This window comes from Hyla sarda, chromosome 8 (genome assembly GCF_029499605.1).
Source record: "Hyla sarda isolate aHylSar1 chromosome 8, aHylSar1.hap1, whole genome shotgun sequence".
NCBI lineage: Eukaryota > Metazoa > Chordata > Amphibia > Anura > Hylidae > Hyla > Hyla sarda.
The window spans coordinates 81,673,402-81,690,075 of NC_079196.1; the positions used below are offsets into that span (position 1 = coordinate 81,673,402).

At 45.2% G+C, this 16,674-nt stretch overlaps 1 protein-coding gene across 6 annotated transcripts in view; it reads right to left on the reverse strand.

Moving 5' to 3' along the window:
* RAB17 (RAB17, member RAS oncogene family) overlaps positions 1–16,674 on the reverse strand; it is a 77,422-nt gene that overhangs the window by 21,179 nt on the left and 39,569 nt on the right. For all 6 annotated transcript variants that reach the window (XM_056534857.1, XM_056534856.1, XM_056534858.1 and 3 more), the window contains one exon: positions 9,422–9,541. In XM_056534857.1, the coding sequence (XP_056390832.1) occupies positions 9,422–9,541 (120 nt within the window). The remainder of the gene's footprint in view (positions 1–9,421; positions 9,542–16,674) is intronic.

Here is a 16,674-nt window from a genome sequence, read left to right on the forward strand (position 1 = left end):
GTTAAACATACCGCAGATGATGAAATAATATCAAGAAGAATACGTACCAGTCTGAATGTAGAATTTCCCCGGTTCCTTATATCTCCTTCCCAAAATCCACAAGGATCGCGACCAGCCCCCGGGACGCCCGATCTTATCGGCTCGGGCTCCCTGTTGGAGCCACTCGATCCTTGTGGATAGCTTCCTCCAAACTGAAGTTAAAAAATTTGAATGATATCTACAAGATACTACTCATTTTCTTCAATCTTTGAGTAAAATAGATGCAACTAATGTCAAATTTCTTTGTACTTTAGATGTTCAAAGTTTATATACCAATATTTCCCAATCAGAAGGAGAAAATGCATTTATGAAGTCCTATGTAAAAACAAAATGTTAAGTAATCAGATGATAAGTTTCATTATGGGTCTATTGGGTTCTGTATTACATAAAAATTTTTTTCGTTTTGACACCCAATTTTTCCTTCAAGTAGGCAGGACTTCAATGGGGTCCCCGGTCGCCCCAAGCCTTGCAAAAATTTTAATGCACAATTTTGAGGACAGAATTATCTTTCCCCCCAGTAGCATGGAAGCTCCACTAACATGGTTACGTTATGTGGATGATATTTTCATGCTCTGGGGTGGAACAGAGGAGTCTCTTCTCGATTTCGTGCAGAGGTTAAACACGGTACATTCTACCATAAAATTTACGCTTATTTATGACATTCAAAAAATAAAATTTTTAGATATAGAAATAACGAAGAAAAAAAATAACAATTTCGATACCACAGTATTCATTAAAAAACAGATAAAAATAATATAAGCAACAATAAAAAAGGGAAAACGGAGCACTCACACTGCTGATGGTGGTGGTCTTCAAACTATGTCCACGGAGGGCTCGGCATGAGGACCCTCTGCAGGAAGGCTAGATGGAATAGGGGGGAAGCTCAGACGGCGGCCACGGTCCCGTATCGTGCCAAAGGGCGCTTCGTCAGGCCGGATGATCCAGCCTGACGAAGCGCCCTTTGGCGCGAAATGGGACCGTGGCCGCCGTCCGAGCTTCCCACCTATTCCATCTAGCCTTCCTGCAGAGGGTCCTCATGCCGAGCCCTCCGTGGACATAGTTGAAAGACCACCACCATCAGCAGTGTGAGTGCTCCGTTTTCCCTTTTTTCTTGTTGCTTATGTACCTGTACTTACATACGTGATGCACCATCAATATACACATGCTGGGTCATTAACCTCCTAACCGTCCATTTAGACATATAAGGTTTTATTGCCGGTGCCGACTTTTGTCACTACCCCTTTTTTGCTGCTGTGCTATTTTCTGTTTGCTATAGATAAAAATTATATGCTACATAAAAATAGTTTTCACAACCCAAACATCTACACAGGTTTACCTAAAAGTAAATACATTAGAGCTAAACGAATTATTAATAAGGAAGAGGAATATAAAAAAAATTTAGAACAGAGGATATTCCAAAAGAGAATTAGAAAAAATAGAACAAGAAGTAGCACATGTAGACAGAACAGAATTATTGAAGAAAAAAGGAACTAAGAAAAAATGGAAAGAAACAATGTACATTAGCACATGATAGACATACTAATTTAATTAAAAAAAAACTATAAATAAATAATGGACGTTAATTAGATCAGACTCCAAATATGGCAAACTTTTTAAAGAACTCCCCATGTTTGCATATAATCGAGGCAAAACCATAGCAAATATATTTATAAGAGGATATGAGTAAAAAAAAAAGAGATCATCAAACGTTCCTAAGTTCTAGACAAAAAGCGACATATCCTTGTCTAGCATATTCACATTGCAACAACATAATAAAGGGTGAAAATGTCCATCACCCTAAAAGTGGTATTAAAATCTCTAGTAAAGGCTTTTTCACTTGTAATACAGAAAATATTATTTACATGCTAAAATGCCCTTGTGGCAAATGCTACGTTGGGCAGACTAGCAAGAAAATAAAAGTCAGGATAAAGTAGCATAAAAATAATATTAGAAAAGCTTTGAAGACTAAATCAGTTAGCGATTCATCAAAATTCAGTGAGACTACTGCGGCTAGACATTTTTTAGAAAAACAGCATAATGTGAATGAGTTAAGGTGGCAAATCTTGGAGCAAATCCACACGGACGTGAATGAGAATATAAACCGCATGTGTCTCCTGCAAAAGGAAGCTGTTACGCCGAGCGCTCCGGGTCCCCGCTCCTCCCCGAAGCGCTCGCCACATCCTCGCTACTGCAGCGCCCCGGTCAGATCCACTGACCGGGTGCGCTGCGATACCGCCTCCAGCCGGAATGCGATTCGCGATGCGGGTGGCGCCCGCTCGCGATGCGCACCCCGGCTCCCGTACCTGACTCGCTCTCCGTCGGTCCTGTCCCGGCGCGCGCGGCCCCGCTCCCTAGGGCGCGCGCGCGCCGGGTCTCTGCGATTTAAAGGGCCACTGCGCCGCTGATTGGCGCAGTTGGTCTAATTAGTGTGTTCACCTGTGCACTCCCTATGTATACCTCACTTCCCCTGCACTCCCTCGCCGGATCTTGTTGCCATCGTGCCAGTGAAAGCGTTCCCTTGTGTGTTCCTAGCCTGTGTTCCAGACCTCCTGCCGTTGCCCCTGACTACGATCCTTGCTGCCTGCCCCGACCTTCTGCTACGTCCGACCTTGCTCTTGTCTACTCCCTTGTACCGCGCCTATCTTCAGCAGTCAGAGAGGTTGAGCCGTTGCTAGTGGATACGACCTGGTTACTACCGCCGCTGCAAGACCATCCCGCTTTGCGGCGGGCTCTGGTGAAAACCAGTAGTAACTTAGAACCGGTCCACTAGCACGGTCCACGCCAATCCCTCTCTGGCACAGAGGATCAACCTCCTGCCAGCCGAATCGTGACAGTAGATCCGGCCATGGATCCCGCTGAAGTTCCACTGCCAGTTGTCGCCGACCTCACCACGGTGGTCGCCCAGCAGTCGCAACAGATAGCGCAACAAGGCCACCAGCTGTCTCAACTGACCGTGATGCTACAGCAGCTACTACCACAGCTTCAGCAATCATCTCCTCCGCCAGCTCCTGCACCTCCTCCGCAGCGAGTGGCCGCTTCCGGCCTACGACTTTCCTTGCCGGATAAATTTGATGGGGACTCTAAGTTTTGCCGTGGCTTTCTTTCACAATGTTCCCTGCACTTGGAGATGATGTCGGACCAGTTTCCTACTGAAAGGTCTAAGGTGGCTTTCGTAGTCAGCCTTCTGTCTGGGAAAGCTCTGTCATGGGCCACACCGCTCTGGGACCGCAATGACCCCGTCACTGCCTCTGTACACTCCTTCTTCTCGGAAATTCAAAGTGTCTTTGAGGAACCTGCCCGAGCCTCTTCTGCTGAGACTGCCCTGCTGAACCTGGTCCAGGGTAATTCTTCCGTTGGCGAGTACGCCATCCAATTCCGTACTCTTGCTTCCGAACTATCCTGGAATAATGAGGCCCTCTGTGCGACCTTTAAAAAAGGCCTATCCAGCAACATTAAAGATGTTCTGGCCGCACGAGAAATTCCTGCTAACCTACATGAACTCATTCATCTTGCCACTCGCATTGACATGCGTTTTTCCGAAAGGCGTCAGGAGCTCCGCCAGGATATGGACTTTGTTCGCACGAGGCGTTTTTTCTCCCCGGCTCCTCTCTCCTCTGGTCCTCTGCAATCCGTTCCTGTGCCTCCCGCCGTGGAGGCTATGCAAGTTGACCGGTCTCGCTTGACACCTCAAGAGAGGACACGACGCCGCATGGAGAATCTTTGCCTGTACTGTGCCGGTACCGAACACTTCCTGAAGGATTGTCCTATCCGTCCTCCCCGCCTGGAAAGACGTACGCTGACTCCGCACAAAGGTGACACAGTTCTTGATGTCAACTCTGCTTCTCCACGCCTTACTGTGCCTGTGCGGATATCTGCCTCTACCTTCTCCTTCTCTACTAAGGCCTTCTTGGATTCCGGATCTGCAGGAAATTTTATTTTGGCCTCTCTCATCAACAGGTTCAACATCCCTGTGACCAGTCTCGCCAGACCCCTCTACATCAATTGTGTTAACAATGAAAGATTGGACTGTGCCGTGCGTTACCGCACGGAACCCCTCCTAATGTGCATCGGACCTCATCACGAAAAAATTGAGTTTTTGGTCCTCTCCAATTGCACTTCCGAAATTCTCCTTGGACTACCGTGGCTTCAACGCCATTCCCCAACCCTTGATTGGTCCACAGGAGAGATCAAGAGCTGGGGTACTTCTTGTTTCAAGGACTGTCTTAAACCGGTTCCCAGTACTCCCTGCCGTGACCCTGTGGTTCCTCCTGTAACCGGTCTCCCTAAGGCTTATATGGACTATGCTGACGTATTTTGCAAAAAGCAAGCTGAGACTTTACCCCCTCACAGGCCTTTTGACTGTCCTATTGACCTCCTCCCGGGCACTACTCCACCCCGGGGCAGAATTTACCCTCTGTCCGCCCCAGAGACTCTTGCTATGTCTGAATACATCCAGGAAAATTTAAAAAAGGGGTTTATCCGCAAATCCTCCTCTCCTGCTGGAGCTGGATTTTTCTTTGTGTCCAAAAAAGATGGCTCCCTACGTCCTTGCATTGATTACCGCGGACTTAATAAAATCACGGTAAAGAACCGCTACCCCCTACCTCTTATCTCTGAACTCTTTGATCGCCTTCAAGGTGCCCACATCTTTACCAAACTGGACTTAAGAGGTGCATATAATCTCATCCGCATCAGGGAGGGGGACGAATGGAAAACTGCATTTAACACCAGAGATGGACACTTTGAGTATCTGGTCATGCCCTTTGGCCTGTGCAACGCCCCTGCCGTCTTCCAAGACTTTGTTAATGAAATTTTTCGTGATCTCTTATATTCCTGTGTTGTTGTGTATCTGGACGATATTCTGATTTTTTCTGCCAACTTAGAAGAACATCGCCAGCATGTCCGCATGGTTCTTCAGAGACTTCGAGACAATCAACTTTATGCCAAAATGGAGAAATGTCTGTTTGAATGTCAATCTCTTCCTTTCCTAGGATACTTGGTCTCTGGCCAGGGACTACAAATGGACCCAGATAAACTCTCTGCCGTCTTAGATTGGCCACGCCCCTCCGGACTCCGTGCTATCCAACGTTTTTTGGGGTTCGCCAATTATTACAGACAATTTATTCCACATTTTCCACCATTGTGGCTCCTATCGTGGCTTTGACCAAAAAGAATGCCAATCCTAAGTCCTGGTCTCCCCAAGCGGAAGACGCATTTAAACGGCTCAAGTCTGCCTTTTCTTCTGCTCCCGTGCTCTCCAGACCTGACCCATCTAAACCCTTCCTATTGGAGGTTGATGCCTCCTCAGTGGGAGCTGGAGCGGTCCTTCTACAAAAAAATTCTTCCGGGCATGCTACTTGTGGTTTTTTTTCTAGGACCTTCTCTCCGGCGGAGAGGAACTACTCCATCGGGGATCGAGAACTACTGGCCATTAAATTGGCACTTGAGGAATGGAGGCATCTGCTGGAGGGATCAAAATTTCCAGTTATCATTTTCACCGATCACAAGAATCTCTCCTATCTCCAGTCTGCCCAACGGCTGAATCCTCGCCAGGCCAGGTGGTCGTTGTTCTTTGCCCGTTTTAACTTTGAAATTCATTTTCGCCCTGCCGACAAGAACATTAGGGCCGATGCTCTCTCTCGTTCCTCGGATGCCTCGGAAGTAGAGGTCTCTCCGCAACACATCATTCCTCCTGACTGTCTGATCTCCTCTTCTCCAGCCTCCATCAGGCAAACTCCTCCAGGGAAGACCTTTGTTTCTCCACGCCAGCGTCTCGGGATTCTCAAATGGGGTCACTCCTCCCACCTCGCAGGCCATGCGGGCATCAAAAAGTCCTTGCAACTCATCTCTCGTTTCTATTGGTGGCCGACTCTGGAAACAGATGTTGTTGATTTTGTGCGGGCCTGTACTGTCTGTGCCCGGGATAAGACTCCTCGCCAGAAGCCTGTTGGTCTCCTTCACCCTCTGCCTGTCCCCGAACAGCCTTGGTCTCTGATTGGTATGGACTTTATTACAGACCTACCCCCATCCCGTGGCAACACTGTTGTTTGGGTGGTCGTTGATCGATTTTCCAAGATGGCACATTTTATTCCTCTTCCTGGTCTTCCTTCAGCGCCTCAGTTGGCAAAACAATTTTTTGTACACATTTTTCGTCTTCACGGTTTGCCCACGCAGATTGTCTCGGATAGAGGTGTCCAATTCGTGTCAAAATTCTGGAGGGCTCTCTGTAAACAACTCAAGATTAAATTAAACTTCTCTTCTGCTTATCATCCTCAATCCAATGGGCAAGTAGAAAGAATTAACCAGGTCCTGGGTGACTATTTACGGCATTTTGTTTCCTCCCGCCAGGATGACTGGGCAGATCTTCTACCTTGGGCCGAATTCTCGTACAACTTTAGAGTCTCTGAATCTTCTGCTAAATCCCCATTTTTCATGGTGTACGGCCGTCACCCTCTTCCCCCCCTCCCTATTCCCTTGTCCTCTGGTTTGCCCGCTGTAGATGAAGTGACTCGTGATCTTTCCACCATATGGAAAGAGACCCAAAATTCTCTTTTACAGGCTTCATCTCGCATGAAAAAGTTTGCCGATAAGAAAAGAAGAGCTCCCCCCATTTTTGCTCCCGGAGACAAGGTATGGCTCTCCGCTAAATATGTCCGCTTTCGTGTCCCCAGTTACAAACTGGGACCACGCTATCTTGGTCCTTTCAAAGTCTTGTGCCAAATTAATCCTGTCTCTTACAAACTTCTTCTTCCTCCTTCTCTTCGTATTCCCAATGCCTTTCATGTCTCTCTCCTTAAACCACTCATCATCAACCGTTTCTCTTCCAAAATTGTTTCTCCCACTCCTGTTTCCGGTTCTTCTGACATCTTCTCAGTTAAGGAGATACTGGCCTCCAAGACGGTCAGAGGGAAAAAATTTTTTTTAGTCGATTGGGAGGGCTGTGGTCCTGAAGAGAGATCCTGGGAACCTGAGGACAACATCCTAGACAAAAGTCTGGTCCTCAGGTTCTCAGGCCCCAAGAAGAGGGGGAGACCCAAGGGGGGGGGGTACTGTTACGCCGAGCGCTCCGGGTCCCCGCTCCTCCCCGGAGCGCTCGCCACATCCTCGCTACTGCAGCGCCCCGGTCAGATCCACTGACCGGGTGTGCTGCGATACCGCCTCCAGCCGGGATGCGATTCGCGATGCGGGTGGCGCCCGCTCGCGATGCGCACCCCGGCTCCCGTACCTGACTCGCTCTCCGTCGGTCCTGTCCCGGCGCGCGCGGCCCCGCTCCCTAGGGCGCGCGCGCGCCGGGTCTCTGCGATTTAAAGGGCCACTGCGCCGCTGATTGGCGCAGTTGGTCTAATTAGTGTGTTCACCTGTGCACTCCCTATGTATACCTCACTTCCCCTGCACTCCCTCGCCGGATCTTGTTGCCATCGTGCCAGTGAAAGCGTTCCCTTGTGTGTTCCTAGCCTGTGTTCCAGACCTCCTGCCGTTGCCCCTGACTACGATCCTTGCTGCCTGCCCCGACCTTCTGCTACGTCCGACCTTGCTCTTGTCTACTCCCTTGTACCGCGCCTATCTTCAGCAGTCAGAGAGGTTGAGCCGTTGCTAGTGGATACGACCTGGTTACTACCGCCGCTGCAAGACCATCCCGCTTTGCGGCGGGCTCTGGTGAAAACCAGTAGTAACTTAGAACCGGTCCACTAGCACGGTCCACGCCAATCCCTCTCTGGCACAGAGGATCCACCTCCTGCCAGCCGAATCGTGACAGAAGCATATTGGATAATGTACTTGGAAACGATTTCCCCATCAGGATTGAATGAAGTCTGTAGTTAAAAGCTTATTTATGAATAATATTGTAATCCCGGATATTGAGGAGAATGCACAATATTTTCGAATTTACTGTTCTTTAGGAAATAACTACCGTATTTTTCGCCGTATAAGACGCACTTTTTCTTCCCCAAAACTGGGGGGAAAAAAGTCGGTGCGTCTTATACAGCGAATACACACCTATCGCGGCGGTCCCTGCAGCCATCAACGGCCGGGACCCGCGGCTAATACAGGACATCACCGATCGCGGTGATGCCCTGTATTAACCCTTCAGGAGCGGCGATCAAAGCTGACCTGAAGTCTGAAGCGAAAGTGACACTAACCCGGCTGTTCAGTCAAGGCTGTTCGGGACCGCCACAATTTCACCGCGGCGGTCCCGAACAGCCCGACTGAATAGCCGGGTTAGTGCTTACAGGACACCGGGAGGGACCTTACCTGCCTCCTCGGTGTCTTCTCTGTTCAGGGATCCCCTGTATGGCCGGCGCTCTCCTTCCTCGTTATCACGTCGTCGCGTACGTGCGTCTGCAACGACGTGATGGCGGAGAAGGAGAGCGAGGATACCTGGCCGGCAGCAGAGATGTTCCGGAGCAACGGGGACACTGCGACAGCGATGGAGCGACATCCAGAGCAGCGGTGACGGGTCCGGAGCGGCGGGGACACGTGAGTATTACCTCCTATGTAGTTATCTTCAATCTGCGGACCTCCAGATGTTGCAAAACTACAACTCCCAGCATGCCCGGACAGCCGTTGGCTGTCCGGGCATGCTGGGAGTTGTAGTTTTGCAACATCTGGAGGTCCGCAGGTTGAAGACCACTATTGGGTTCAAAATCTTAATTTTTTTAGATTTTGCACCTATAAATTCGGTGCGTCTTATACGCCGATGCGTCCTATAGGGCGAAAAATACGGTATATATGTCTCTTTCAGCTAAAATTCTCAATTGACTATAGGTGTGCATCCTGCTTAAAATATCCCAGAATTCCAGGCTCTAGTACACATGAGTAAGGGGGCGTTCCCCCGAAACATCGCATCAGACCCTGGTGGCTCCCGACTAGTGCAAAAAGATCTCTGCTAGTACAGATATATGCCGCATATAACATCTGCAAGCTTTGAATTTTACAGCTCTGAATTTTATAGAAAAAAGATTGAATACAGAAAAAACGAATTTAAGCATCTAACAGTGAGTGTCTAATTGCTTAGAATGAAAAGTAAAATGCTATATAGCTCATGGTCTTGAATAACATGGATTTGCATAGTGGGATTGGTGAATACCCACACCTGAGCATTGTCTAGAAGTCTACACAGGACTGGTTCCTTTTTCTAACACAACAATGAGATGACATTTTATAATGAATCAATGAAAAAATACTTTAGTTTTTCTTGTAACTTTAATAGATATATATTTAAATTTGTTAACCAGTGTCTAAACATTTCAATTCTAGTAGAAAGAAACAGCTTTTCGACACAATTTCCCCTTGATTGCCAGTGAAGGTCAGTTAACATGTCGCATGCCTACAAAGATTAGATATCACACACACATTAGTCAATGCTGCTTTCTGGTTGCTGTACCTGGCTAGAGACATCAGCTTGGAGGTCACTTTTGTTTCCTACCAGTGCAATAACCATGTCTCCACTAAAGACATATTTCTGCAGTTCCTGAAGCCAAAACTGAGCTCTGTTGAAGGTCTCCTACCAACAAAAGAGAGTTCATGGTAACAAGAATTATATGATGATATTAAAACAGAATATACAGTCACCTCCAATTATTTTACTAATATGATCCATGAGACTCAATAAGATCTACCATTCAGTTTTGCAGACTTAGTATGCAGCTACCAAAAATTTGTCGTGCAATGAGTTCTTTTCCTACAATTTGCTTGATGATCTCTCCCTAATTATGTACAAGGCCAATCCTTCCCTAGTTCTACTTTGTGCAAGACTACACCTTCAACAGCTTTATGAGTGAAACCATTTCTTCATCAACGTTCCCACGTGTCGTCTGACTCCTTCCTCAACTCTCTGTTATGAGGAATCTGATTCTTTGGCTCTTCTACACTGCTCAAAAAAATAAAAGGAACACTAAGATAACACATCCCAGATCTGAATGAATGAACTAATCGTATGAAATACTTTCATCTTCACATAGTTGAATGTGCTGACAACAAAATCACACAAAAATGATCAATGGAAATCAAATTTATCAACCCATGGAGGTCTGGATATAGAGTCACACTCAAAATCAAAGCGGAAAACCACACTACAGGCTGATCCAACTTTGATGTAATGTCGTTAAAACAAGTCACAATGAGGCTCAGTAGTTTGTGTGGCCTCCACGTGCCCGTATGACCTCCCTACAATGCCTGGGCATGCTCCTGATGAGGTGGATGGACAGTCTGTCCTGGACAGTCTGTGGTGCAACATGGTGGCGGATGGAGCAAGACATGATGTCCCAGATGTGCTCAATCGGATTAGGGTCTGGGGAACGGGTGGGCCAGTCCATAGCATCAATGCCTTCATCTTGCAGGAACTGCTGACACACTCCAGCCAAATGAGGTCTTGCATTGTCTTGCATTAGGAGGTACCGGGGACCAAACGCACCAACATATGGTCTCACAAGGGGTCTGAGGATCTCATCTTGGTACATAATGGCAGTCAGGCTACCTCTGGCAATTTGGGGGGCTGTGCGACCCCCCAAAGAAATGCCACCCCACCGCCAAACCGGTCATGCTGGAGGATGTTGCAGGCAGCAGAACGTTCTCCATGGCATCTCAAGACTCTGTCACGTCTGTCACATGTGCTCAGTGTGAACCTGCTTTCATCTGTGAAGAGCACAGGGCGCCAGTGGCGAATTTGCCAAACTTGGTGTTCTCTGGCAAATGCCGAACGTCCTGCACTGTGTTGGGCTGTAAGCACAACCCCCACCTGTGGACGTTGGCCCTCATACCACCCTCATAGAGTCTTTTTCTGACCGATTGAGTGGACACATGCACATTTATTGCCTGCTGGAGGTCATTTTGCAGGACTCTGGCAGTGCGCCTCCTTGCACAAAGGCGGAGGTAGCGTTCCTGCTGCTGGGTTGCTGCCCTCCTACGGCCTCCTCCACGTCTCCTGATGTACTGGCCTGTCTCCTGGTAGCGCCTCCATGCTCTGGACACTATGCTGACAGACACAGCAAACCTACTTGCCACAGCTCGCATTGATGTGCCATCCTGGATGAGCTGCACTACCTGAGCCACTTGTGTGGGTTGTAGACTCCATCTCATGCTATCACTAGAGTGAAAGCACCACCAGCATTCAAAAGTGACCAAAACATTAGCCAGGAAGCAGAGGAACTGAGAAGGGGTCTGGGGTCACCATCTGGATAATCACTCCTTTATTGGGGGTGTCTTGCTAATTGCCTATAATTTCCACCTGTTGTCTGTTCCATTTGCACAACAGCATGTGAAATTGATTGTCAATCAGTGTTTCTTCCTGAGTGAACAGTGTGATTTCACAGAAGTGTGATTGACTTGGCATTACATTGTGTTGTTTAAGTGTTCCCTATATTTTTTCTGTGTATATACTGCTCCACTCCTTCTAGTTTTCTAATGTGTCTGACAACCACTTTCACAGTTTTTCTATGAACCACACCACTTTCACTGTTCTACTTTGCCTCACTCCATCCATAGCTCCTCCATCTACCACCGTATTTTAATATGTCTAGATTAAATGTCATACCAGAATCCATAACCAAAAGCATAGTTGTTCATCATAAGGTCAGGATTAGCTCATACAACATATAGGTCAGGACTAGAGATGAGCGAACTTACAGTAAATTCGATTCGTCACGAACTTCTCGGCTCGGCAGTTGGTGTCTTTTCCTGCATAAATTAGTTCAGCTTTCCGATGCTCCGGTGGGCTGGAAAGGTGGATACAGTCCTAGGAAAGAGTCTCCTAGGACTGTATCCACCTTTTCCAGCCCACGGGAGCACCTGAAAGCTGAACTAATTTATGCAGTAAAAGTCATCAACTGCCGAGCCGAGAAGTTCGTGACGAATCGAATTTACTGTAAGTTCGCTCATCTCTAGTCAGGACAGGCAATAGGCCAAGTCAGTGAACAGGCCAAGTGAGAACTAAAATATGAAGCAGCAAATGTACAGAATCCCAAAAAAAAACTTTACTGCTCAGACAAACTGCGCAGATTTTGGAAGGTTTACATGCAGCATACATGTAGAGACAGCCTCCAAGACACTTCTCACTTTGTAAAGACATTGTTTTAAACAATGTTTAAAGAGTAGCTGTTAGTTATAAGGAAACCTATCAAGATTTTATACTGCCTACATCACCATATAGTGGTGCTTGAATGTCTGTGCGTTAAAGGGGTACTCCGGCCCTGAGACATCTTATCCTCTATTCAAAGGATAGGGGATAAGATGTCTCACCGCAGGGGTCCCGCCGCTGGGGACCTACGCAATCTTGTATTCGCCACCCACCTGTTTGAGCTGCACACCGCGGTGCCAGCTCACATATTAATATGTAAAGCGTAAAAAATCTATAAATAATAAACGTTTGGTATCGTCGCATGCGTTTATGTCCGAACTATAAAAATATAATGTTAATGATCCCCTATGGCGAACAGCGTAAACTATAACCCAATGGGTTTTGTGTGGGTGAACAGGCTGACAGTTTTCCTTTAATTAAAAAAATTCCTGACTCTAATTTTACCTCCAAATTATTTGCTAATCCCAAAGGTTCACCTACTTTTCGATTGTGATATTGAATGATTTTCGTCAGTAAATAAATGACCATGTGTAATATTCTGACTTGTTTGACTTGGTGGTTCTATTTATCTTCTTTTATGGACTTCTGGGAAATGTCATATAGTTTTAGGTCGAATTTAAGCAGAAATATAGAAAATTCTGAAGAGTTTACAAACTTTTAAGCACTTCCGTGTACAATGCAAAAAACTAGATATCCAAATTTTTTCCAACTGAAGTTGTTTTTTTATTTACAGTTCAGTGAGGGCAAAGGTTTTAATTTCTGCTTAATTCAACTGTTTGGGATTGTAATGTTAAGATCTATTTACAGGGCCAAAGGAATTTTATTTGAAGCTTTGGCAGAGCTGTGGATTCTTGCCCTAATCTTACAAAGGCACGGTACTATCTATACTCCTGATGTCATAACTTGGCCAGTGCTCTTCACACTTGCAGTGGATGAAGGATTGTCTTCTGTGCTAATGTTAAAATATTCACAATATGATATCATTATATTAGAAAAGTCAGCCAAGAAAAGCAAATTATTGTGTAAGTCTGCTTAGTGCCCATGGTAAGTATGCAACACTATTGATGATGGTTCACTAGTAAAGGATCCTTTTACACAAACACACAATTGTCACATAAAAGTACCAATCAACTATGTACCAGTCATTCATTACAAGGACAATTTAGACCACCATACTGTTAGGAGTGAATGGCCACATGAACAATTGTTGATGCCGCTTTACACTTCCAGTATCATCGGCAGCACATGTGCTGCTGGTAAATGTCTGGCTAATAATCATCCAATGTAAAAAGACCTTAAAGGGATACTCCGGCGCTTAGACATCTTATCCCCTATCCAAAGGATAGGGGATAAGATGCCTGATCGCGGGGGTCCCGCCGCACCCCGTTAAAATCAGTCCCCGAAGCGTGTTCGCTCCGGGTCTGATTACTGTCGATCACGGGGCCGGAGCGTTGTGATGTCAAGGCTCCGCCCCGTGTGACGTCACGCTCCGCCCCCTCAATGCAAGCCTATGGGAGGGGGCGTGACAACTGCCACGCCCCCTCCCATAGGCTTGCATTGAGGGGGCGGAGCGTGACATCACACGGGGCGGAGCCTTGACGTCATAATGCTCAAACCCCGTGATCGGCAGTAATCAGACCCGGAGCGAACACGCTTCGGGGACTGATTTTAACGGGGTGCGGCGTGCAAGATCACGGGGGGTCCCCAGTGGCGGGACCCCCGCGATCAGGCATCTTATCCCTATCCTTTGGATAGGGGATAAGATGTCCAAGCACCGGAGTACCCTTTTAACACCTGGTTGTCCTTGCACTTACTTTAGGGCTTTGTTCTCATTGGACCTCAATCATGGACCCAGAGGTGGCGCTCCACCTCTGGTCCATGCAAAAAGGGGCCGATTGCATTCCTGCTGCTTGAAGGGGGCGAGTTGCCAGGATATGTACTTTGTGGTGACTGCTGCATGCAAACAAAATAACCCCCATATGTTGGGGGTAATGGCCACACAATGTTGCAGTGGCCCCAGCAGCATGAGAATTTGTCCAAATGGCAACACGGTTCATGACCCTGCAACACAGCCCATTACCTTCAAGCAGGAAAAAAGCTATCGGGTCATGTCTGCAGGAATCCAGGAGTGGAGCGACAGGGGATAAGATAAGTAATAACTTCCATTTTGATCTGTTATAAATAGATCTTTAAATGGACACTGTCATTAAAATAATGTGTTTGCATATGATACAGTAGGTAAGAATTGTAATTTACTCCCTGTAAAAAAAATCATTTTATGTCACTTTCATGGCCTTATAAATCTGGCCACTAGTTGTCTCCCTTCTGGTCCAGACCGCATTACGTCTGCTCATGCACAGACTTTGGTCTCCTGCTGGACTGGCAGGAGACCAAACTCAGGAAGTGCTGTCTGGCTATAGGCAGTGAATAGCACTTGCTGTCCCTATTTCATACACAATGGTCTAAAGGGGAGAAAAGGGAAAGCGCTTCTTGGTGTGATAAAAGAGAGATACTCAGTATAAAAATGAAATAAGACAGCAGCTCACCAGATGTGGTTGTGTAACATCATACACAACAATGTTAAAGGGGTATTCCAGGAAAAAACTTTTTTTTATATATCAACTGGCTCCAGAAAGTTAAACAGATTTGTAAATTACTTCTATTAAAAAATCTTAATCCTTTCAGTACATATGAGCTTCTGAAGTTAAGGTTGTTCTTTTCTGTCTAAATCCTCTCTGATGTCACCTGTCTCGGGAAACTCCCAGTTTAGAAGTAAATTCCCATAGCAAACCTCTTCTAAACTGGGCGTTTCCCGAGACAGGTGTCATCAGAGAGGATTTAGACAGAAAAGAACAACCTTAACTTCAGAAGCTCATAAGTACTGAAAGGATTAATATTTTTTAATAGAAGTAATATACAAATCTAAAAAAATGCAATGTAGCCCGGACCTTCTAGGTGAGTATAAAATGGATATACGAGGATCGTGCTTCAATAATAATTATCATTTATTAATAAAAATAAGATTTCACCACTTCTCACAGGGCCCTTGTGAGAAGAACATACATAATAAAAGGCAACCTAACAATGTATTAGGCAATAATATTAAAATTATACACTTGGCATAGAGTAATAGAATAAAATAGCAGAGTAAGATCTGTACCATACAAATATGTTAGAAATATATTAGAAAGTTGCTCTTCTAGATGTTTAGGGTAAATATGTCCCTTTTTAGATACAGTAGCAAACAGTCTGTATTATTAGAGATTGTTACCGGTCTGTAAATTGTAGCTCAGGCGGTGAATATTACTCCCGTAATAGCTGGGTGTCCGTGGTGTGCACAGTTCACTGTGCGGTGCTTCCAATTGTGAGCCTGGTCCAGTAGGGTCTGAGCGTGGTGGCAGTCGCTGTCGGATAAGGCGCTGGCAGGCGCCAAAGATCGTGATGGTGTCCGGGGACTGCTGGCGCTGGCGTGCGCTAGAGTTGGTATTCCTCACCGCTTCATTGGTTGGTAAACAGGACCAAATACTGGAGGGCTGGAAGTTCACCTCGTGGTGCCGGCGTCTGAGGTCAGAGCCGGGATGGCTACACCAGGATAATTGCACCGGGATAATTGCACCGGGATGGATCTGAACTGCTGGACCGGGTAGGTAGCAGAATAAGAGCGTAAATGATGGTACAGTTCATGAAGTGTAACTGGCCATAGAATTTGGGCACAGTTCAAGCACTGCTATGCCAGTAGATAACGACTAGACGCGTTTCAGGGTTGTATAATATAACCCTTTTCTCAGTAGTCATGATAGTTGCCATAGATCATCAGTTGTTTTATATGGGCACAAATCCCACCCCTTAACACATTGATAGATAATAGTAAAAAGCATAAATGGATTCAATGGATCGGTTCACCTAGAGAGCAATACTAAGTATAGAGTAGTGTGTGAATTCTGTTGGAAAATTGTAACGATGCGTTTTCCCAAACAGATGAGTTTTTTGTATAATAAAGAGAGATAGTGTTATATAACAGACAGTGTACTGGAAGTAAATAATTAGAAGAATACAATGAAATACAATAAAATAAAACAGGAATGGAACAGGGAAAATAATAAAATAAAGATATAAAAGTAAATATAAATAACCATAGACACAAAATAAAATTAGTTATAATAAAATTAAGAATAAAAGTTTAAATATATAAAGATGAAAATACAAATAGGAAAAAGAAAGAAAAATAAATAAAAATAGGAAAAAGAAAGAAAAATAAATAAAAATGAAAAAATAAAAATAAAATGAAAATAACAATAAAAATAAAAATAGAAAAATAAAATAAAAATGAAAAAATAAAATAAAATTAAACAATAAAAAATAATTAAAAATAAAAATTAGTGATAAAAAATAAAATAAAAAGTAAAAATGAAACAGAATAAAATATAGATGAAAATAAAAATAAAAATAATTAATTTTTAATTTTTATTTTTTATTTTATTTTTTATTTTATTTTTTATCACTAATTTTTATTTTTAATTATTTTTTATTGTTTAATTTTATTTTATTTTTTCGTTTTTATT